The 25,256-nt window shown below is 37.3% G+C and overlaps 2 protein-coding genes and 1 pseudogene across 10 annotated transcripts in view; 1 reads left to right on the forward strand and 2 right to left on the reverse strand.

Moving 5' to 3' along the window:
* Positions 1-25,256, forward strand: part of Ak3 (adenylate kinase 3) — a 117,046-nt gene that overhangs the window by 59,750 nt on the left and 32,040 nt on the right. For 4 of the 8 annotated variants that reach the window (XM_087183489.1, XM_021252790.2, XM_004838237.3 and 1 more), the window contains exons 2-5: positions 5,068-5,187; positions 10,495-10,667; positions 11,408-11,526; positions 15,711-17,579. In XM_087183489.1, the coding sequence (XP_087039615.1) occupies positions 5,127-5,187; positions 10,495-10,667; positions 11,408-11,526; positions 15,711-15,831 (474 nt within the window). In that variant the 5' untranslated portion in view covers positions 5,068-5,126 and the 3' untranslated portion in view covers positions 15,832-17,579. Of the gene's footprint in view, positions 1-5,067; positions 5,188-10,494; positions 10,668-11,407; positions 11,527-15,710; positions 17,580-25,256 lie in introns of those variants that run through there. The other 4 variants (XM_087183486.1, XM_087183485.1, XM_087183487.1 and 1 more) reach the window with 1 other exon arrangement.
* Positions 6,654-6,771, reverse strand: LOC147825935 (small nucleolar RNA SNORA40; annotated as a pseudogene).
* Positions 21,625-25,256, reverse strand: part of Cdc37l1 (cell division cycle 37 like 1, HSP90 cochaperone) — a 28,872-nt gene continuing 25,240 nt past the window's right edge. The window contains exon 7 of one of the 2 annotated variants that reach the window (XM_004838236.4): positions 21,625-22,221. In XM_004838236.4, coding sequence (XP_004838293.1) covers positions 22,114-22,221 — 108 coding nt within the window. In that variant the 3' untranslated portion in view covers positions 21,625-22,113. Of the gene's footprint in view, positions 24,628-25,256 lie in introns of both variants that reach the window. The other variant, XM_087183483.1, reaches the window with a different exon arrangement.

Consider the following 25,256-nt stretch of genomic DNA (forward strand, 5'->3'; position numbering starts at 1 on the left):
ATTGTACAGAATTTAAAAGGATATAGAAAGCATATTTCAAAAATCTGTTTTGAAATAAATTTGACAACTTCTAAGAAGTACCTTGGAAGACAAATTAATGAAACTAACTCTGGAGGAAATATAAAATTTGAATAGCACCTATCAAAGAAAGTATATTCCTAGCTTGAAAACCTACCTATATGATAACAGGCTCATATACATTTTAACTGATAAATTATATCAAACATTTAAAGCAGAAAAAAAAAGGAACACTTCTCCCCTCATTTTAGGAAATCAACACTGCGCTAATCCTAAAACTGGATAAAGATAATAGAAGAAAAAATATGAACATAGATAGAAATTTGTTTAAAAAAACAAACTATTAGAAGTCAGATCTGGCAGTATGTAGAAAGTGGTTTTATTATAGGGATGGCAGTGTTGGTTCAGCATTGGAAGATCCACCCCCAAAAGTCATCATTTTAACAGAGGAAAGGAAAAAGCCATATGATCCTGACATTAGTTGGAGAAAAAGTATTGCGCTAAATTCCACAGCTGTTCATGGTAAAAGCTATCAGGAGACTAGAAGTAGAACAGAACCTTCTCAACAGATTAAAGACATGTACTCCATACTTGCAGCGAGAGCACCTTATATAAATGGAGAAGATACAATGCTTTCTCCTTAAGGTGGGGAACAAGGACAGATATGCCTACTCTTCATCTGTCCATTGAACTTTGAAACATAGGCCCAAACCAAAATAATCTGGCAATAAAATGACACAATTAGGATAGGATTGGCAAGGTAGAAGCAAAATATTTATATGTAGATGAAATGATCATCTACAGAGAAAATACTAAGAAATCTCGAGGATCCCCTAGAACTTGTATTTGAATTTAGCAGGATTAGAAAACACAAGGTATATAGAAAAATTCAGGTCTATGTATACTTGCTATAAATGAAGAATTGGATATTGAAATTTAAAAGTTATGTAGGAGTACAAAGGACCTAGAAAAATTTTTTTAAAAAACCAAAAACAGTGTTGGAAGATGTTTAGTACCTAATTTTAAGACTTCTTCTAAAGCTACAGTAATCAAGGCAGTGTTGGTGTAAGGAAAGACATATAGATCATTGGAATAGAACAGAGAATCTAGAAATAGAACCACACATATATGGTCCACTGAGTTTTGAAAAATTATTTAACATTAACATTTTTTAGAATATAAACTCAATTCAAGAGCCGAGGGAAAGATAGTGTTTTCAGCAAATGGCACTAGAACACCTGGTATCCATATATAAAAAATTAACCTCAACCCTTTATTTCCATACATAAAAATAACTTGAAGGGATCTATAAACCTAAATATGAAAGCCTAAAAATATAAAACTTTAAGAAGAAATTATAAGGGAAACTGTTTATGAATTTAGGGTAGGCAAGAACCTCCTAGGATACAAAAAACATGATGTATAAAAGAAAAAAAATGATAAATGAGATTCCATCAAAATTTAGAACTTTAAATGACATTGTTAAAATGAAAAGTAGTCCTTAAATAGACCTTATTTACAATGCATATAACCTATGACCAGAATATATAAAGAACTCTTACAGCTCATTAATAGCCCAATTAAAAAGTAGACATAAGAAGATGATAAATAGCCAGTACAGCAAAAGGAAAGGTGTGGAACACTAGAATCAGAAAAATACTAATCATGAACAATAACAAGATTGAATTATATACTCATTAGGGAGATGAAGTTACAAATTTTAAAAGCCTTGTCATGACTTTTTTTTTTTGTTGGATTCTCCCCCTTTGCATTTAATTTGTCATGTCCAATGGATTCATTCTGCTGGGATTCCTGGGTTTGTGGTCCTCATTGTCTTTTCCTAGGATATTATCTAAAATTTTTTGGAGTGCTGGTTTGGTATTCATGAAGTTCCTAAGGTGCTCTTTATCATGAAAGTATCTTATTTCTTCATCAATTTTGAAAGATAGTTTTGCAGGGTACATCAATCTGGGTTGGAGGCTGTTTTCCTTTAGGGCTTGAAATACAAAACTCCAAGCTCTTCTTGCTTTGAGGGTTTGCATTGAGAAGTCTGCTGTGATTCTGATGGGTTTTCCTTTGCATGTGATTTGTTTCTTTTCTCTCACTGCTTGTAGAACTTTTTTCTTGTGTTGGGTTTCTGGAATCCTAACTATTATATGCCTATGTGTAGAGTTTTTTTGGTCAAGGCTAGTTGGAGTCCTATATACCTCACTTATCTGTATGTCAAGTTCTTTTCCCCTGCTTGGGAAGTTTTCTGCCATCACTTCTGTAAACAGCTTTTTTATGTCATCTGCACTCTTTCCTCTTTCTTCATTGACTCCAATAAGTCTTATGTTATTCTTCTTCACATCATCTAGCAGCTGCTGGATTGATTTTTCATGGTCCCTTACAATTTTAAAGCAATTTTGCTTTTCCTGGTCACTAATTGCAATCTTATCTTCTACATCTGAAATTCTGTCCTCACATTGGTTCATTCTGCTGTGTAGACTTTCTATGGAGTTTTTAATCTCCTGCAAATCTGTTTGCATTTGTTTTATGGATTCCATTTGTTTCCTATGTTGGGATTCCATCATGTTCCTCAGCTCCTCTATTTTTTTATCTGTGTCCTCTCTAGATTTATTAATCATGTCTTGCACTATGGGCACAATCTTTGCTGTTATCTGATAAATTATTTCTGATTTCATTTTTTCCAGATCCTCTTTTGTTGCCAGTTCAGAGAGTCCAGGTGGTTGAGTATCAGAGTGTTCCATCTCGTTTCCCTTTGGGGTTGCTGTAGGTGATCTGGAAGTCTGTTTTTGAAGCTTGTTTGCATGTCTTCTCATTTCCATGGATGGGGGAGGGGGGGCAGTGCTTCTGGCACCCACGTGGCTCATCTTCTCTGCCCTAGGAGTGTGGAACAGTGGCAGGGGAGCCTCTTCCCGGGAGCTGGAACTGGCTCACCTTCTCTGCCCTAGGAGTGTGGAATGGTGGCAGGGGAGCCTCTTCCTGGGCATTGGGATTGGCTCACCTTCTCTGTCCTAGGAGCGTGGAATGGCAGTGGGGGGCACCTCTTCCTGGGTGCTGGGATTGGCTTACCTTCTCTGCCCTAGGAGCAGGGAATGGCGGTGGGGGAGCCTGTTCCTGGTTGCTGGGATTGGCTCACCTTCTCTGGATTGGTTAGATGTTTAAAAGAGGGCATGACCTGAAGTATAGGAGGGGAGGGTTGTGACAAATATTAGATTTTTTTAGGACTTAGCCCTGGAGCATTGGAAGTTTTTACCTTTTTTTCCCCAAATGCTGCTGAGGATGTTGGAGCTCTATCTGCCCAGAGCAGTGATCAAAAGCTTGGCGACAGAGGTCCACACGTGTTAAGTCCCTGGACCTTTTCAGAGGTGATTTTAGTTGAGTCCTGAGAGCTCTTGCAGAACCCAGGCCCTCTCCCAAATGCTGCATGTAAACCCGGTAGTGCACTTATCAAATGGCAGCCAGTTTCCATGCAGTTAATTCTTGGTTAAATATAGTTTCATGCATTTAATAATTTGGAATCTGTTTTGAGGTCAGTATTGCAGTTCATACAAAGAGTTATAAAAATGGTCAAATATACCATGACCCTTTAATCTGATTCCTGGGAATTTATCCCTCAGAAATAATTCAGGAGAAAAAAATGAAAAAGAAAGAAGGAAAGAAAAGTTAAGCCCTTAAAAGTAGCAAGCTAATTTACATAATATGAATGTCCAACAGAATTTCTGTGAGGAAGTCTATTTTTATATATGAAAAATGAACATGGATAGATGTTGTTGGAGGAGATATTTACCGGAAGTGGTCCTATAAAGTCACATAACAGTATTTACAAAATAACGCATAGTGAAAAAAGAACACAGAATTGTATATACACAGATTATAATAGTCTTACAGTTCTGAGTCTATGTAAATAGTTTGATAAGGGTTGTAAAGAAAATTTAAATTCTGTTGCATAAGAATTACATGCATGGTGGGACACACCTGTCATCCCAGCACTGGGGAGGTTAAATAAAGCAGGAGGATTGCTGCAAGTTGGAAGCCAGCCTGGGCTACATAGGGAGTGCAAAGCCACCCTGAACTACATAGTGAGACTCTGTCTCAAAAAAAAAAAAGTAAGGTTGTGGGCAATATTTTCAAACTGTTTGTAATCTTTTCCCAGCATGTGTTATTAATAACAGTGTAACATGATCACAATGCTAGTCTGGGCAAAAATTGAATTGTACTATGACAGCAGCACCTATTTTAGATGATTGGAAAAATCTCTACACTAACATGATAGCAAGCACTTAAACTGAGCCACCTCAAAATAATATCTATTCAAAATTCTTATCTGAAAAGAAAACAATTTTGGTTATTCCATGTATTTTTTTCTGATAGAAAATTTAGAAAATACAGAAAAGTTTTGCAAATCTGTAAAAACTAATCACTCAATTCTATCACACATAAATGACCATAGTTTTGCATTATTTTTTCTATGTGTATATTTAAACTTACAGGTTTTATGTACTGGAGGATTTTAAATAGGCTGTTATGGCTTGTGTTTAGATGTCCCTCCAAAGCATGTGGCCATAGGTGGGGCTTTTTTCTGAGGTGGCTGACCCAGAGTGTGTGATGCTGGAATTGATTCATGCTGGGCTCAAAGACGCTAAGATTGAGGATGTGAGTTCGAGCCACCCTAGATAGCCTGGACAAGATAAAAAGGGCAGAAAGATGCTGCTAAGTCCCCTTGTTGCCATTGCTGTCTTCTGCTTACCATGAGTTTCTCCTCTGTGACACCCCTCTGCCTTGGAGGCAGCCAACTATGGACTGAAACCTCTGCAATCTGTGAGCTAACCCTTTCCCCCGTTAACTTTGGGTGTCAGGTTTTTTGTCTCAGCAAAGAGAGAAAAGTAACTAAGACATAGACTTAAATTATTTTGTAACCTCTGTTTTTAGCAGAAAAGTTAAAGATACACATTTTCATGTGGGTGTGCTACTAGAGCCATTTCTTAGGGGCTTGGAATAGGATGAAACAAATGCATATGTTGATTTCCCCCCCCTCTGCTATAGAAATTGGTGTATTAGCCAAGACTTTCATTGACCAAGGGAAGCTCATTCCAGATGATGTCATGACTCGGCTGGCCCTGCATGAGCTGAAAAATCTCACCCAGGAAAGCTGGCTGTTGGATGGTAAGTGGTGTGTTGTGAGCATTTCTAATTTTTTTTTTTTTGGTACTGGGGATCGAACTCAGGACCTTGCACTTGCGAGGCAGGTTCTGGAACCACTGAGCTAAATTCCCGGCCCCTGTTGTGAGCATTTCTGTGAGCAAAAAGTTGAGCATTTCATGGGCTATGGTCAGTCCCATCAGGAATGGCAGTCAGGGGGCTTGAGTTCTGCCACTTACTACCCTGCAGCCTTGGGCCATTTTATTTTAGCCTGGTTCTTTATCTAAAAGGAAAGAGGGAAATGGACTGCATGATTTCTAAATTCTCTTCAGATGTACAAGTAATATTAGTTCAGTTCCCCCACTTTTGAGGGTATTTAATGATGCGGAAGGCTCACCATAATAGCAAGAAGCCCCTGGAGTAACTCAAGAGTGAGCTGCAAAATTCTCCAGCCAGAGGTAATCCGTGAGGTGGAATTTTAGTTCCTAATCACTGCTTTGTTGATATAGAGAAGACGCAAAAGAGATTTGTTGAGAAATCTGCTGTAATTCTAATGGGTTTACCTTTATAAATGATTCACTGCTTTCCCTAACAGCTTTTTTTTTTTTTCCTACCGGGGATCAAACTCTCGAGCTTGAGCTTATGAGGCAGGCAGCGGAACGACAGAGCTAAATCCCTGGCCCAAGATTTGTCTGTTTTTTTTTTAAACTGAAATTAGCTTTTTCTTCAGGATTGAAGTCATAATGCCCTGTTTTGGGAGAGGATACGCTACTGTGCCTTGCTTGTTATTGATCTGTTCTCTCCTACTCAACCCTAGTCCCCCACCTTTTTGCACAGGCACTAGTGCTGTTTCACCAAGTCTGGTGGCCCTGCCACGTGCCGTCTCCTGGAAGGTTCATTATTTTCTAATTTGTACAAAGGTTCCAAGTGGATTAGACTAGTATCAGGAAGGTGAAGGAGAGGACAAGTGAAGGAGAGGCTGGGCAGAGCACTTACTGTAGTGTATTTGTAGGAGCTAATATCAGGAAGTTTGCCTACGTGTCCATTGACTGTGCCTGCTGTCAATATTTGCAAAGAATCTTGAGGACTCAGAAATTCTTTTTTTTTTTAAAATTAAAACCTGTGGAAATTTTAATCTGATGTTACTTACTACATTTAAACATAATCCAAACACAGGAAGACAATCTTCAACTCCAGCCCCATGTTCAAGATAGAAGCCTTTAAGAAAAGAAAAAAGCTATCTTTGTGTGCCACAACCTAAAAATTGGAATACCAAATCTATAGAGCTGAGGTTCTGCTCATATCCTGAGCTTTATAATTAACTTTAGTCTCAGAACAAAATCTTCCATCACTTTAATCTGTATGTGTTGACATTTTGTTTTTGCTTTGTTTTTGGAGGCAGAGTCTCACTATATAGTCCAGGCTTCATTCCTCTTGCCTCAGCCTCAGGAGTCCCATTATCACAGGTTTGTACCACTGTGTCTGACAGTAATATTCCTTCTTATATGTGTCAAAACTCATACTGAACAATGAGTTCTGGATTGCAAAAGAGGATTTATTTTTTTGCACCTGTCCATGAAGGACTCAGAAATTCTTGAAACATTTGTAGAAGGTTTTCAGTGAGTAGAGACTATGCTAATAGATCTTGTGCACACCATTCTTCTTATATTTATTCATTACACAAATACTGACTGAGTGCTTTTGATGTGCCAAAAATTTTTGAGGCTCTGAGCCTAAATGTGAACAAAATCCCTGCCAGCGTGTGATATACATTCTAGCAGGAGACATGTAGTAAACAAGTAAACAGAAATTTAGGTAAGTACAGAAACCAATAAGTGCTTTGAGATAAAAGCTGTTGTGAATATAGTAATGTGGGAGGAAGTATCTACTACTTATTTTCTAAAGAAAGTATACATACATGGTTCAGAATTAAAAACTTCATTTTTAAGAGTTTAGTGAAGTCTTGCTTCTTTTTTCATGAGATGGAAGAATTTTGAAGCATTCCCCTTTGTGGGAGGTATTATATGAGTTAAGAGACAGGTCATGTTAGGCTGTAGGAATACAGTATTCAGAGGCAGAGTGGAGATGCAGTCCAGCACAGGAAAGTGGCAAATTACCCATGAAACTAGCCCCTGGTCATCATCACTGGGCACAAATGGGGAGTGGGCCAAAGACAGGGACACAAGGGAAGGATTTGGGATGGGAAACCATTATTATTTTTGATTTTAAAAATCATTGTTCTATTCCAATAATACTTTTTCCTTTTAAAAATTAAAAAGGATGTAAATTTATGAAAGACTTAAAGTCCTCAATGGTCATATCCTTTAGGAGCAAGTTCAGTAATTCAAATGGGCTTTTTCCTGTAGTTAGCGATAAAAAGATACACACTTACATATACATATATATGTATGAAGATTCCCTCTCCCCCACCATGTAATATCAAATACTACTTTTCGAATCTGTATACACATGCACACACAGCATATATATATGCCATTTTTTGGCATTTTGTTTTTTCACTGAAACTATATTTAACAGGTTTACCTCATTGAAATAAACTAGGCAGAAGCTTGCATTTTGAAGTATGTATCACATTCCAGTTAATCCCCTACCTAGGAATATTTGGGTCACATCCAGCTCTTCACTGTTGGGGGATGCTGTGGAAACTGTCTTTAGGTTTCTGTTCCTGTTAGAGGCCATTTTCATTCAGCTCGTTTCTTCCAGTGAACGTCTGGTTCTCAGTTCATGAGTGTAAAACTTTTAACCAGAACTATAGCAGTAGACAGGTATTTTTACCAAGACTTTTTGTTTTTCTTCAATGCATATTCCATGTTTACATGCATAGGTGTTGAGTTAAATAGCTTGTGTTCAAATTGTACTTCCTCTGCTTAGTTAATGGCTACAGCAAGTTACTCAGCCTCACTGTGCCTAGATCTCCTCATTTGTAGAGTGGTAATAAAGTAGTACCTCTCTTATGGTGATTATGACAGTTGAAAGAAATGATCCTTAGAAAACGTTTGGCATACAGATCCTGGCACCTGGAAAGCACTCAATATATTTAGCCATTATATTCCATTTATTCTTATTAAATGTATTAAAGTTGTTTTCCAGGGCTAGGGATTTAGCTCAGTGGCACCATGCCAATCCCAAGTACACTCCCCCCACCCCAAATTGTTTTCCTCAGGACCACTTACTTCAATGTAAACTTGATAATAAATGCTTAATTTATTATTCAGTTTTGGTGCTATAAAATTGTCCTTCTTTTTTTAATTTTTCCTTTGGTACCGGGGATCGAACTCAGGTCCTTGCGCTTGTGCAGCAGGCAGTGAAACCACTGAGCTAAATCCCAGGCCCTGGTGCTATAAAATTGTATAGTTTGAGCTTTTTGCCATTACAAAAAAACTGTGGTCTGTGCATGTGCTGAAGTAGGAGCCTTATTGTAGACTTTTAAAGCAAAACAAAACAAAACCCAAGGTAAAAAATATATAAATACAATATATATTTTCTTACAAAAATGGGAGATTTATAAAATACATGTATTTCACTTGTCTGTTCTACAAATTTCACATGCACTTAGGAGATAACAACACAAAAGATGCCAAAACCTGTGTAGTGGCAGTTTTTAAAAAATCTGACAGAGCTGGGCATGGTGGTGCACGCCTGTAATCCCAGCACTTAGGAGGCTGAGGCAGGAGAATCGCCAGGAGTTCCAAGCCAGCCTGGGCTACATAGTAAGTTCAAGGCCAGCCTGAACTGTACAGTGAGACCCTGACTTAAAAAACAAAACAACAGCAACAAAACCTGACAGTTGTGACAACTTTGAAGGTTTAAGAAATACAAGATCAATTTTAACTTTAATGTAAAAGCAGCTCAACTCGACTACTACATATATAAAGTAACTTGTATTCCTCACAGTACCCTCTGATTGGCATTTAAACACTGAGAAACAAGATCATGTTGCAAGACTGGAGAGTAGTGTCAAAAGTGGAGTAAAGGTTAGCACTCATGATCCTCTGCTCAGCTTTATGCCATTATGCAAAAGGACTAGAATTCTATTACACAAAAAAGTACGTGATTTACGATTAACAACTTAAGTCTTCCAGCATATTTCAAAGAACTCCAGAATCAGAATCATTATAAGCTTTCTTTGGAGGCCCTTTTCCCCAAATCTGGTTTCCTGGGTACAGTTTTAGCCATTATCATTGTTATTTTAGCACATTATAAAGTCTAAGTCATAGGCAAATTTTTCCATGTTTTAGTGTTAACACGGAAATGTATTTTTAGCTCTAAAAAATTATTGCATGTGCATTTTTAATCTTTTGTCACTTTTGAAAAATATATTCTACCCATTTTAACTTTTCTTGGTGTTCTAGAGAATATGTCCTTAGTGCTGACATTGCAGTCAAATATTTAGTATCAAAATATTATTTTTAATTTTCTAATATACTTTGTTCTATTTATGGATTCACTAATCAGTTAACATTTGCCTTTCTCCATTTTTGTTTTTGTTTTTGTTTTTGCTTTTTCCCGGTACTGGGAATTGAATCGAACTCAGGACCTTGTGCTTGCCAGGCAGGCAAGGAGCCACTGAACTACATCCCTGGCATTTCCCTATATTTTTCAGCCACATTGTTTAAACTATTTTAGCTATATTAGTTGAGTGTTCCATATCTGAAATGGTTGGGACCAGAAGAGTTTCAGATTTTGTACTTTGAGATATTTGTGTAGGCTTCATCAGTTGAACACCCCTAATTCTCAAAACCCAAAATTCAAAATACTCCAAAATCTGAGACTTTTTAAAAGCATCATTGGATTTCAGAATTTTGGACTAGGGATGCTCAAGTTTAGGGCTTATTCCTCTGCTTTAAGTTTCCTGTCATATTCCAAAACAAGGCTTTTGAGGTTTTGATTGAAGTTGAGTTCACTTTTTGTTCAAAGGCAGGAAAAGGTGGATGTATAAGTTCCAGTTAGATGGCAGTGGGGCAGCAAGAATTCTTCCTTACTTGGAGGAGTTTCAGCATTTTTTCTACTCAGGCCTTCAAACTGATTGGCTGAGGCACATCCACGTTAGGGAGGGCAATGTGCTTTATTCCATCTACCTATTTAAATGTTAATGTGACACAAGAACACCCTCACATACACACCCAGAATGTCCGATCCAATATCTGGGCACCACATAGCCTGGTCAAACTGACAAACAAAAATTAACAATCACAGTTGTACTACAGCTGTAATCAGCTTCTCTGGTGTTACTCATTTTGTTCAACATAAATTATTTTCTTCATTCTTCTCTCCCCTTCTCTTTATTCCTATTTGTTTTATTTTGTAAAGGTTTTCCAAGAACACTTCCACAGGCAGAAGCCCTGGACAAAGCTTATCAGATAGACACAGTGATTAACCTGAATGTGCCCTTTGAGGTCATTAAACAGCGTCTCACTGCCCGCTGGATTCATCCAGCCAGTGGCAGAGTCTACAACATCGAATTCAACCCCCCCAAAACTGTGGTGAGTAGTTGTGGTGGAACTGACTCTCCCTGAACAGATTTTCCCTGGGTCCTCGTGCCTCCATAGAGTTTTGTGAACTTGGAAATCCTCTGCCTGACCAAAGCTCCTGAGGGTGTATTCTCAGGTTACTTGGTGTAGCAGACAGGTCTAGTGCACTCAACTTGGTAGTAAAGGTGCTCCAGGAGCAACAGGAGTTTGTGATTCATCCTGAAGTATTTACTGAGTTTGTACTCTGTGCCAGGGAGTGTTAAGAGGTAAGGCAGTGGGAATTTGCAACACTGGCTTGCAGCTGAGATTCCAAGTCTACAGCAGAATCTTTTTGTATATATGTTGGCATGAATTATTTAGAGGCTGTTTAGAAAACCTGTTAACTAAGATCTATGCATATTAGCTTTTTGCTACTGTAACAGATACCTAAGTAATCAAGTTAAGAAGAGAAAAGGTTTATTTTGGCTCCATTTTGGAGGTTTCAGTCCGTGATCAGTTGGCATGATGCTTTGAGGCCTGTGGCAGGTAGCGCATCGTGACGGTGGCACATGCCAGAGAGCACAGGCACTTGCTTTGTGTGAAGCGTTGCAATCATCCATCTTGGGTTGGATTCCATTTACTTAAAAGCTAACTCATTTTGGTGCTTGTTGTTTACACAGAGAAGATATTTGATTAAAAATAATGAAACTGCATATAAAAATGTCCTTCAAAGACATGTTATTTGATACCAGTCTCTTCTAACTCCTGTCTAGGGCATTGATGATCTGACAGGAGAGCCTCTGATTCAGCGTGAGGACGATAAACCTGAGACAGTGCTCAAGAGGCTCAAGGCCTATGAAGCCCAAACAGAGCCAGTCCTGGAATATTACCAGTGAGTTCTTGCTTTGTGGAACCTCTCTTACATGATGAAACACAAAGTCCATTTTTTATTTTCCACACTTCACAGCTAAAATACCAGATGACCCAATTTCAATTGGCTTAAGCAATCAAGGAAATTAGCTTGTGTAACAAGAATTCCAGAAGTAGGCTGGGCCTGTAAGTCCTAGGTTTGATCAAAGTTCTGCCATCCTCTTAGCTTTGCCTTCTTTTGTACTATTGGCTTTGTCATCAAGTTTCCTGAATGGTTGCAGACATTTGCTGGGAACAGCCAAGGCTGCTTTTTTCCTGAGGAGTAACCCTCCCCGCAGTGTACGAGAGCTCCGGCCATCCCTCAGATGAAACCAATTGAGCAGCTGCTGTTTTCGGGGACATGGTGTTCCAGGCCTGGGTCACTGCTCATTTCTTTTTTTTCTTTTTCTTTTTTTGGTACCGGGGATTGAACTCGGGACCTTCACTGCTCATTTCTGAAGCAGTCACTGGGCCGGGAAGGATAATATGGAGTCCACACCCAGAAACTTCCCAGAGACTGGGAAGTAGCCCAGTCTCACCCGTATTCCAGCCCTGTGGTGAAAGGGCTGGGATGTGGGCTGGGAGGCAAACCCAATGACCTCTGAATGTCCCAAGAGGACACTTTAGCACAGAAGAATCTTTAGTGACAACTAACCCTCAGATTATTTATCTGGCTAATGGTCTTTAAAAGCTTCTGTTCTAACATGGGTTTTGCCTGTTCTTCAGGGAATTCATATCACACAAAGTGGGAACTATATTATGTTAATATTTGGTGCAGGCTAATAGTCCCGCTCGCCTCCCCTTGGCTTCCATTCCTTTGCTTACGGAGTAATGATTCGGTGTTAAGGCAGTACGTTGTCACGGTGAGAGCACAGGCTCTGGGCCAGAATGCTCAAATTCACATACCATTGCTTTGTGATAAACTTAGCCTTAACCCCTTACTTAAACTCTGCCTGTTTTGTCCTCTGTATCAAAGTGGGAGAATAGAGGCTTGAAAGTGAGTTAATATGTGTAACTCTTAAAATTATGCCAGACACACAGCAAGCACTATTTAAGTATTAGCTGTTACAACAGTAGTTATTATTGTAATAGAGCTAAGTATGCAATAAAATCTGAAGCAATAGTCTCCAAACTTTAATAGGTATTTCTGGAGGGTGAAATGATAAAACAGTTGGCAATTCAATTACAGCAGCTGTTTCCATAATTTTGTGATTTATATAATGAGCCTGGCTTTGAAGATTACTAGCTCTGTGAGTCTGGGCAATATATTTAGCCCCCGTACCATAAATTCCTTATTTATAAGATCAGGTGGTATTAAATACAGGTATTCCTCATTAAACGATTGAGTTCTGTTCTTGCGACTGGGTCATTAAGTGAATCGGTCCCTAAATGGTGAATTGTTTGTAGTATGTACATTACAATATTCAGAACAAAGAAATGGTCAAAGGAAACTCCAGCTCGATGGTTTTGCTTTTATTTGCATAACTCTTACATGCACTACTGTAATGTATAATAGAACAGAAAACTACAGTACTGTACTATACAGTACAATCAGCAAAAATTACAGTACTGGACGAACAAGGTAAGAGAAAGGCAATGGGGCTCTGTAAACAAGATGTATAGAACTGTACAAAAAATGAGATTGGTCCTAAGTCCAAGCAACAGGTCATAAATCTGAAGAGTGGCCCTCTGATGTAAGTACAAACAGTTGATGCTGTGCCAGGCCCTTGGTACACAGACATTTAGACCCAATTCCTTTCAGGCCCCAAGAAACTCACTTTTTATATGTGCGTGAGGAGAAGAGGTAGAGAAGCAGTGTTTACCATGCAACGTGATACATGGTTTTATTATTTTATTATTAGGATTTTTTGAGACAGGGTCTCACTGTGAAGTCTAGGCTGGCCTCAGTGATCCTCCTGCCTCACCCTTCTGAGTGCTAGGATTACAGGCGTGTGCCACCATACCTGCTGCTACATGCTTTTATTAATCAGGAACCTAATTCACAATGGCTTAAGCAGAAGAGAAATGTGTTGATCATATAACTAAAAAAGTCCAAAGGTAGATAGATGGCTGGGTCTAGGTCTTGAAAAAAATATCATTAGGCATCATGGTGCATGCCTGTAATCCCCAGTACTTGGATGGCTGAGGCAGGAGGATCACCATGAGTTCGAGGCCAGCCTGGGTTACATAATGAGTTCAAGGCCAGTGTGAACAGCAGAGTGAGATCTTGTCTAAAAATAAAAAGAAAGAAAAGAAAAAAATATCATCAAGCTCTGTTTTTGGCTGTTGGCTTCAGTCTCAAGTGGGCTCCCCCTGGGTGGCAGCTCAACACTCTAGTTTACCTCCTACCAGTTCAGCGACTCATACTGAACAGCAAGCCTCATTGCCAGTGAGTCTGTGGCTGAAACAGATTAGCTATGACCATGCTGTCTTTGAAGATGGGGAGTGGAGACAGTCTCACCTGAACCTTCTGAGAAGCTTTCCAATAGTATCCAGAGTGCCTACTACATTATTGGTGGGCACATACCATACCACTGCCACAAGACTCGATAGTTCTGCCAAAATGTGGGAAGTTGGAAAAGGCTGCAGAAATGAATGGCATGGATCTTTAAGATAACCTAGTCTTTCTAGGCTTCTTCAGGCTTTTGGTACCTCTTGCCATCATTTTGGCTTTTCCTTGTATGTTCTCACACATAGAACTAAGGCTAGACTTAAGTACTGGAAATATTTTTTTTTTTTGGTACCAGGGATAGAACTCAGGACCTTGCGCTTGCCAGGCAGGCACAGCCCTGCTGAGCTACATGCCTGGCCCCTGGAAATAGCATTTGTAAGAACTTTAGTGTAGCATTTTAAAATGCCAAGAGTCCAATTTTTAAGCTCTTTTCACCTGCGGTACATTAATAGAATAGGTCTGTGTTTACAAACATAATGCTCTTACTCTTTGGAGGACTAATTTTTGGAGCTGGTTCCATTTTGTTATAAAGAAATGTTCATCCAAAAAAAAAAAAGAAAGAAATGTTCATCCAAAGTACAGTTCTAGGATCAACTACGTGCTTGCGGTTGAGCCTTCAGTAATTAACTCACTTGTGACACTGTGGTTTAATATCAAAGTGGCTCTTCAAGAGGCTTAAAATTGTTAGGCTTGTTCTCTTGAAAGCCTTACTAGGTACCTGTGAATTTAGAAACTGAAGGTTTTCTAATATGCAAAGAATACTGTGTTTACATAATTTCTCTCCAGAGCAGATGTTTCTTACCAAGATGAGTGGCTGTTAGCTGTAGCAAATTTTATGGAATCCTTTTGTTCCAAGTAAAAATTCTGAAAACTTAGTAAAGAAGAGTTGCAGAGATAGATATGACTGGTCCTTTGCAGAAAGTAGTAAATCAGCATTCTTCAGTTGCTCTTATGCTGCCTTGCAACTCATGTATATGGAAAGGAGTGTTTGGGCTGGAAGCGGGCGGGGGGGTAGCAAGAGTGGCAGGCTCTGGAGGGATATGTAGTTTGAAAAGTAACCCCAGCATTCTGATCTCACTCCTCACCAAAGGACCCACAGGAAACCCAAGTAAATAAAGACTGGCTACTGTTCTCATCACAAGCTATACAAATCTACCTGGGAGAAATGGCAAAACCTAATAGGAAAAACAATACAACTTAACACTTTCTATTCCCCTTTCTGTTAAAATTCACAAAGGCAGAGTAGAAAAAAATAAACCTCTGCAAAGAGGAAGGATAATGAAATATTAGAAAGCTCATTTTGCATAAAACTTAAGTGGACAGAGGGGTGTTCTGGTGCTTGACAGGTCCCATTGGAAACCTACCACCACCAACCTGGTGATTTGGGCTAAGTTAATTTTACAAACGTGACAGTTTTATCAGTAAACTAAGAAAAGTTAAGCTTTGTAAGGGATTAAATTAGCACAGTGCATGCCTCATAAATGACAGCTGCTATTATTTTTGAGGTGCCCATTTCTGTAAGCCAGGGGGCAAAGCTGAAACTAAAATCTAGGTTTTCCAGTGACTGGCCAAGTTCCTTTCTCTCTTGATCACACGGACCTATACTTATGAAACTCCTACCTCTACATTATCATCTTTCATGGAAAAGTTTTTTTTTTTTTTTAAAAAAGGTTTATTAGGACTCAAGCCTATGGATTTTTTTTCCCCATCTTTAGGAAAAAGGGGGTATTGGAAACATTCTCTGGAACAGAAACCAACAAGATCTGGCCGCATGTATATGCTTTCCTACAAACAAAAGTTCCACAAACAAACCAGAAAGCCTCAGTTACTCCATGAGAAAAAAACCATGTAACTAGTAAGATGAGCAGAAGAAACTCCTGTGCCTTTGGCAACTTCTGTTTTCTAAGACTCAATCATGTATGAATTCTTTGAAAATTGTTTTATTTCTACTGATTTTATTCTGGGTATTATTAAGGATGTGCCAAATGAATCAGATACTAAAATTGATCTTTTGAAATTGTCTAGTATGTTTTATCCATTTATCTTTTATAGGTGTGCAATACAAAAACACCAGATATACTGAAACTTAAAAAAAAAAAAAAGAAAAAAAATATTTTTTGGTACCGGAGATTGAACTCAAAAAAGAGTAAAATTAAAAGAGCAATTGGTAGTAATCTTTTTGTTCAGTTCAGTATTTGATAAATCAAATTTTCATATTTTCTGGAAAAGTAAAAACATTACATCTCACTTGGGGAAAATATCATGGAACTTTTGCAGTGATGAAAAAAAAAAAAAGACATCTTGTAGTCCTGTGGAATATGGTTTTGTGAGACACTGTATCTATAGTTTCCTGACATAAAATTACAGAAAAAAACCCTGAATTTATAGATCTATTGCAAGATGCAAATTCACTGTTGCCTTTACACTAATAAACATGTAAGCTAGCTAAATATGCTGTAGTCATCAGACATAACTTTGGTTTACTCAGAATTTTCAATTTGCTATAAAAATATATCAATTAGCATATAAGAAATTACTTTTAGCTTATTTTCTTTTGAAAATTCATTTGTGCTGAGGGATACGATTTGTCAAAAATGACAAAATTCTTAAGATTGGCACCAACAGTGAATGAATTTTTAATGGAAAATATGAAGTCAGGTGTTCAGATGTTACTTAGGTTAAGAAATACAGGATCTACTTGTCACTTTCGTTTTAATCCAAATATATAATTTGCCTTGACAAATTATAGTACAAAGAAAAAATAAGAGTTGGCACTATGTAAAGTAAGCGTACTTTGTTATTAAGGAAATATAGATACGTATGCCAGGAGGATACTCCCTTGACATTAATACAACCATAATTAGCAGGTGTAGCAATAAAAATAGGCATAGTAGGTTAAAAATGATCAGGAAAGTAACTGAGTTCCCTAAAGATCATTATTCCTGATCAAAGAAAGATACCTGCTAGTGTTCACTGTTATACGTCAAGAGGAAAGAACTCTGCTGGTGTCCTTTGAGCAGCCATTTAAAATCCTAAACCATGTTTCCTTCGTAGGGCAACAAATGCTCATGTGTTGTGGCCAGGTGGAAAATGGGGCCATCTGAGAAGTAGAGGAAAAACCCATGTGATACTCTTTATTTTACTTGGTGCTAAAACAAATGTATCAAGCACTTTTACAAGCTGTTAATTGACCTTTAAGAATTTGGCCCATTTTATTCCAGGCATTTAAAATACAAGTCCCAGCCAGTGGTCCTTATGTATTGGACCACTGGGGGAGGCATATATTTTCCTTTTTTAAAAATTCATTGTTAATCTTTCAAAATGGATCAAGGTTTTTAAAAGGATTCCAGCCACTAGTTCATTCATGCCTTATTTGAATGTTAGTATTATGTGCTTTCTAAAAATGTGAACTACCGAACTTATTATCACTAGGTTATCAGGCACATGAGTTTCTACTAAAATAAAATTTAAGTACTGTGCTATTACTTTATCTTTGATAATTCACAAGGCTCACTCTACCCCACCCTTCTGTTGCCCTGACTTTTCTCATTGGCTTCATTCTAATAAATTGTCTTAAAACAGTACATATGCTGGTTTGGTTTTATGTAAGTCTTTATCTTCTGCTATGATGTTGACAGCCATACTGGCTTTCATGACACCCTGGGGAAACTTGGAAATCAAAGAGAAGGATTGAAGAATGTTATGAAAATTAAGACTCCTTTTCTCTGTGACCATTCCTTCCCCAGCCCCAAAACAGTAATAATTGTGCACATGTATCCATTACTTTGAGAAATGACAATGATGTTTTTCTTTATTAAAACAAAAATAACTTGTTTTCTGCTGAATGGGTTCATGTCACAGGGAATGTTAACAGTATCATTGCTGAGTGCATCCTGCTAAAGAAATAATGCCGTGATGTCCACTGATTTATGTGCCACATGGAAATGTCTGCAGCTGGAATGTCATGGTCAGGAGGAGCTACTATACTTTAGTTAGATAATCTCAATGCATTACTCTACCTTCTGGAGTAGCATGGTCAAGCAAAGTGTGAGGTTGGAAACAGAAAATGGCAGTAATTGTTACCACTTGTATTTCAGCTCTCAAATCCATCTGAAATAGTTAAATACTGGCTCAAATTTCTACACCCTATCCCCTGGCTACTTCCCTCTCCATCCTTTAGCTATCTCCAGTGGCATTCCAGCAAAATATTTTGGGTCCTCATAGCTTGGAATAAATCTGCCTTATACTAACAAATCATAACTACAAACTTCATGTTACATTACATTGCTGTAATACAGTACTTGCAACCAACAGAATTTGTATTTTAAAACCTGCTTATAAAGTGTGCCTTCTCACTGACAAGAGACAATGATAAACTGCAGAAATGGCTTCCCTATTCTTGCAATTGAATTTTCATTTTGGAAGTCATGGTTTAAAAAATATTTAACAGTTAAAAGTCAACCATTCTTTTTTTTTTTTTTGGTACCGGGGATCGAACTCTGGACCTTGCACTTGTGAGGCAGGCGCTGGAACCCTGGCCCTAGTCAATCATTCTTAATACATTTATAGTAAAGGCTAACACAGATCTGTAGTCTCTCTCTATCCAACTCGTTTTATTAAAAAGCTCCCTAAGGATCACAAGTTTTCCAATATATAGCACCAAATAAAGGTAAATTGTCATCCCAATGTGTAAATCAGCCCAGTATCTGCCATATTTTTCCAAAGGATTTCCAAGGGTCTGAAGAGTAAACAGTATTAATCATGGTGTTTAAAGAAACCAAATGAAAGATGTGGGAATTTTTTTTTTAAAAATCACTTCCTATACGGTATTTAGAAAACACCAAACTTCAAGTCTAATTCTTTAAAAGTTATGAACATTTTCATTATTAGATAGTAAGCAATTCATAATCAGCTTTTATTCATCTTTATATGCCCATTAATTTACATAGTAAGCAAACAAATATGAATTAAATGAATCCACTTCTCAGAAGAGCAATGAAATAGTATACACATGTAAATTACAGGTGGGAATGGATGAATAAGATTTAAGATTAAAATGTATATGACACAGTAGCAAAACTGAACACAGATAAACACCATTTCTGTCCCACATCAATTTAAGAACTAAAATACATGACCTACTTTAAGAATAGTAAATTGATATGTTTTCTCTAAAAATACCCAGGACAAATACCTACCCTAAACCTATGACCAATGTCTTCATTTTGTAAGCAATACACTTATTAAGCCAGGTGTGGGGTCATCTCAGCACTCTGAGAGGCTGAGGCAGGAAGACAGAAAGTTCAAGCTCAGCCTAGATAATTTAGTGAGATGCTGTCTCAGAACACATGCATGTTATTTGGAGAGCATATGAATTCACTTTTTGGAGGGTGGGTACCAGGGATCAAACTCAGGACCTTGTGCTTACCAGGCAGGCACTGTGCCACTGAGCTAAATCCCCAGCCCAATTCACTTTTAAAAGAATATGAATGCCAGTTTGAAAAAAGAAAGCCTGATTCTCTGAAAGAGGAGTTACAGGAGGTTTTGAGTTCATTAGGCAAAAATGGAAAAAGCCCATTAATGGTATAACTGGAAGAGAATGTTGCCCATCCTCTATCTTAGAGTAGTAATTTTAAATCAGTATTACCCACTACCATTGATAGAATGACACTGAGTTAACAGAATAAATGGAGTGATAGCTATTTGATTTTTTTTAAAGTATTTTATTAGAAGATTTTATCAAGGGAAACAAGAATCTTGGTTGAATACTTTGATGTCAAAGATGTTTCATTAATCAGTTTGGACATACCATAGTTTAACTTGTTTAGGGAAGATTGTCCATCCTGAAATAATGAGTTATCTCTTTGCTGAGTATACTCTTCTTTATTATTAAGTAACAGAAAACAGGACATTTATTTTGGAAGGAGTTCTCCATACTAAAGAGGACATTTTCAGAATGAAGAAAAAAAGGGTATTGGCTGTTTTTAGTACGAAAGTACTGTTAGTTATGTAAAGTCTTTTAAGTGCAAATTATGGCATCAGCCAGTGGTTCCCAAAACAGATACAATCATACTTTAATACACTCAAAACACAGAACATTTCCTCTTCAAAGTAAAAAAATATATATAGTTAAATTTCTAAGAACTGTTCTTCAGTAATCTCTTTTAAAAAACAATACAAACCCCTTCGGGAATAGTTTATTCAGTTTGTCCATACTTTCTCTCTCATCAGTCTTCAGCCATTAGTAGCTCTAACGTAAGGCAAAATGAAAGTTAAAAACAATTTGGATGATTACAGGCAAGCCATGGGGAAGAGTGAAATTGAAAACAGTTTGAATAAATTTCTATGACAGTAGGGTTTTGTGTGTGTGTCCATTCTCTCCATCAGTTATGAAGGGAAAACAAGAGCATGCTCCAGACAGGAAGGGGGGAGGGCGTGTCTTTCTATGACCAGAACATCTGATTAAAAATTAAAAAAAAAAAAAATTCCAGTCTGATGACTACTACTATATAAATTAGCCAAACATTTTATTATAGACAATATATTTATATCAAAAGCACAAAAGACTTTATTCTGAAAACCAGGAAGATTGTGATGTTATAGAAGGATGACTCAATAATTCCAGTCCATTTCTATATGTACTAAATGCCTAATCACCTGTTAAAACAAGGTGCAAAAGAGGCCAAGGTCACAGTTCTCATTGCCATATGGGTCCCTTAGTTTGATTTCTTAAATTGAGATATGTATTCCCAATCCCAGTTAGCCCTCTTCCAAATGTTTGCTACTAGTCTCGAAGGGTACTGAGTCAAAGACTACATTCAAATACAATCAAAGCTCATGTTCCTGTCAGATTCATCCTCAGATTAGAAGGATAGCATAGTTAGCACTGTCATCTACTTCTAAATAAAATGAATCATCAAAAATCCTGATATTTTTAACATAAATTATATAGGAAGTAGTAATGCTCAGAAGCATTCTATGGTAACAGCTAAAAAAAGGACAACAAATGTAGTAAAAGCCATTATCACCATGTGAAGGGTTACCAAGTTCTTAGAAATAAGTAGCTGGCAGCTCAAGGCAGTCAGCTCTACAAGATTTTTCATGCCTTTTACAAAAGCCTTAAAAACAAAGCTACATCAGAGTGAAATAACCATTATTTTAAAAAACTGTATCATTCTTCCTGTTTGTTCTTATAGGCCATTAGTACTCTTAAAACTTACTCCCTGAGAGATCCCAGACTATGCCAAGAAATTAAGAGTGAGCATTTTTAGTTTATCTTACTTAAAAAAAAACAATATATAAGCTCATCATTTTTTATGTCACTACAATCCTTAATATTTAAAAAGTCAACAGAGTAAAAATCAACTTCTAAAGAACACTTTAGCGAATACTTTGGGGGTAAATGTAATGTCTTTAAATCAAATTTATATTATAGTCAAGATTTAGCTGATGGTGCCGAAAATATAAATGTAATATTGTAAGAGGAAAGACTTTTACAAGTTTGCCGGGGATTTAGCTCAGTGGTTCTGCCGCCTGCCCCGCAAGCGCAAGGACCCGAGTTTGATCCCCCTTACCAAAAAAAAAAATTTGTGCCACCCAGCTTATTTAGTAAAATAGATTACCAACTACTGATTTATTGCTTTTAATGAAACACCAGATTTGACAGCTAAATTATCAGTGGGATAAAAGTATATTTTTATCTTTAATTATTTTTGTAGAGTAGGACATGGGCATATCCATATAAAAGAAGACTGTGTAGCAGATGCCTCCTAGAATCAACCAGTTCTTGTAAACATTGCATTGTGCAGATTTTCATAACTTTGATTCCAAAATTGAGAACAATTAGATTAAAGGCAAAACTAGTAGCCAGTGGGGGGTGGGGGGAGTCCAGTTTGACTTCCTCCAACATGTGGTACCACTCCTCCCTTCAAAAAACAAAACAAAACAAAAAACCTAGCAGCACATAAAAAAAGTTACAAAACGTTTCAGTACTCTTTTCCCCTCCCATCAAAAACCAAACAAAAATAAAGTGCAGCACCCATAAAAGTGTCAAGAAAATAGCCAAGTTCTTCCTTTCTGGTAACAAAATAGCACTTGGCCTCAGCAGTCTTAACCAAATTATACAGTGTCCATCATTTTTGGTTCATCATCTTCTTTATGTACCAGTGAATTTAAACTGCAGACAGCTGTAGCTGTATTGATAGAATACTGAAGATAATCTGGATTCTGAAGGAGGAAAAAAAAGGCAGGGGGAAAAAGAACACATGGTAACCAGTTTTATGCCAGTACATACAATTACATATTCTGTTTCATTCTATTTCTCTGCAGTGTAGCAGAGTAGGAAAGAAGATGAAGCTGGGAGTCAGACTTGGGTCAAAACCCAAGAAAATAAAGAACAGTTATGTTATCGCTTAAGCCAAAGAGGTATGACAAAGACAATGATATACATGAACAGAAATGTAACACCACTCTTTTATCCTTTTGAAAAAATTATAATTTTAATTATTTAATCCATACAAGAATACATTCAATTCTAATCATCCGTGTTACTGGTAATTTAAATGACAAATATGACTTTAAGCCTCTAATATACTTTGAAGATTAAAACTATAACAGTAAATACTAAAAGTGCAGAACACGTGAACAAAAGAAAAAAGCCCATTTAATGAATAAAATAAACCTCAATGAGAAATCTTTAAAGAGGCACTTAGGCTCACATTTTTTTAAAACGGAGAAAAAAAATTATTTTTAAACAATAAAAACTCAAATGTTATGAGAACAGAAAACACAAACCTTTATTCAATAAACATAAAAATAAAGCCATTATTTGTTGAAGTACCCGGGATAAAAACATAAGCCTTTAAGACCCAGGACCTAAGAAATTCTTCCCCAAGAATTCAATTTTGTCTACTCAATTTATTCTCAATATATGCCAGCTGTTTATGCTTTTACTACTGTATTATCTTGTTTCACTTATTTTTATTTAATAAGTACCAATGTGGAAAAAACACAAATGAGAGAGTTCAAATGAGACAGATATCTTAAACTTTCACATCCCACAGGGAGGCAGGGTTTTCAAAAAAATCCTCCTAATAAAGTACACTTACTGCTTTCTTTATTGTAAAACCCAAAAGCCTAGCCAGAATCTGGATTACTACCAAGCAGGTCTTTGTGAAAGAAGTGGCACCAATAAACTGATTTAGGTCTTGGACACTCACAATGGACCTCAGTTCTAACCTTGCATTTACTTAATATTGTAATCCTCAAGAGAAAAAAATTACTCAAATTTAGTAAAACTGAGAGCTAGTCTATAGACTAAACCTAAAGTAACTGTTAACTATATCAGAGTTGGTTTAGTCCTATTAAAACTAAGGATAATAGTAGTCTTTAGCATATTTCACAAGACTGCTGTCAACTACAAAAAAAAAAAGTATTCAAATTTAAGCTTTATAAAAAATGGTCAACACAGTTGTTATATTATCCCACTTTTTTCGAAAAACAATGTTAAGTTCAAAACAATCTAGACCAAATTCCAAAGCCCTTCTCTATTAAAGTCTGGGTTCCAGTTTTCCATGACAGAATTCGAATATTTAGAGTTGGCTGAGGAGTCTCTACAACTCACTCAGCTTCCTAAGAACCGAGGACACTATCATGCAAAGACTTAAAAAACAAAAAGCATCAGTATCCCTAACCTGACACTTAAAATTCTTCTGATTGCCTCATATTCTCACCTAATAACATTCTCAACACTTTTCTTGTCCAGTGACCAGTGCTTCCTAAGAGCATATGACTGTCTTGTCCTACTTTTAGTATTTGATTCAACAGTCTGTGATGTTAGTGAATGAGAAGTAGGAAACTCAGGATTAGAAGATTTGTTCATAGATTAGAAGATGCAGAAACAACGCCAGACACACTCAGCCATCTCATCTTCGATAAAGGAGCCAAACACCCTCACTGGAGGAAAGATAGCCTCTTTAATAAATGGTGCTGGAAAAATTGGGCTTCAACTTGCCAAAGATTAAAACTAGACCTATATCTCTCACCATGCACTAAACTAAAATCAAAATGGATTAAAGATCTAAATATTAAAATAGAAACTCTGAACCAGTTGGAACAGAGGTTAGGTAGAACCCTTGAAGACATCGGTGTAGGAAAAGATTTTATGAACAAAACCTCAGTTGCCCGTGAACTAGAACAATCAACAAGTGGGATCTCTTCTTATTAAAAGGCTTCTGCACAGCAAGTGAAACCACCGGGAGTGTGAAGTGACAACCCACCATGTGGGAAAAAATCTTCACCTGCTCTTCCTCAGACAAAGGTCTACTATCTCAAATCTACAAACAACTTAAAAACATCAGACCTCCCAAATTTAAAGACCCAATCAAAAAATGGGCATCTGAAATGAACAGACATTTCTCAGACAAAGAAGTAAAAATAGCAAATAAATACATGAAAAAATGTTCAACATCACTGGTCATTCGAGAGATGGAAATGAAAACAATGCTGAGATTCCACTTCACTCCAGAAAGAATGGCTGCTATCATGAAATCAACCAATAACCAATGCTGGCAGGGCTGTGGGGAAAGAGGAACCCTGCTCCACTGCTGGCGGGAGTGTAGACTGGTGCAACCACTGTAGAAATCAGTATGGAGATACCTCAAAGAACTAGGACTGGAAGTCCCACTTGACCCCGCTATTCCAGAGCTGGGGAACTTCCCCAAAGAATTAAAAGAATCATACCACAGTGATATATGTGCGCCCATTTTCATAGCAGCGCAGTTTGTAATAGCTAAAACTTGGAAACAGCCCAAATGCCCATCAACTGGAAACTGGATAAAGAAAATGTGGTTTTTTTATAAAATGGAGTACTACTCAGCCATCAAAAATGAGAAATTAGAGACATTTATAGCTAAGTGGATGCACATTGAGGCGATACTCTTAAGTGAAATAAATAGGACACACATGAATAAATTCCGAATAGTTTCTCTGGTGTGAGAAACTGAAAGTGTAAATAAGGACTAAATGTATAATAGGTAATGTGAAATAGGAAGAAAAGGGGCAAAGGGGAAGGGAGTGGGAGGGCTAGGGGAAAGGAAAGAAGGGAATGGAATTAATATGAGAAAATGGAAAAATAGGAACAAAATCTTTGTAAATAGGACTGGAGGGGGTGAAGGGAGGGCTGGGCAAGGGTGAAAAATAAGAACCAAGAGAGACTATGTAAAGGTGCAAATTTCCAATGATGAATGTCATTATATTGTATA

This window comes from Heterocephalus glaber, unplaced genomic scaffold, assembly GCF_053883595.1.
Source record: "Heterocephalus glaber isolate CG9 unplaced genomic scaffold, H.glaber_assembly_v1.0 deba00001481, whole genome shotgun sequence".
Taxonomy (NCBI): Eukaryota; Metazoa; Chordata; class Mammalia; order Rodentia; family Bathyergidae; genus Heterocephalus; species Heterocephalus glaber.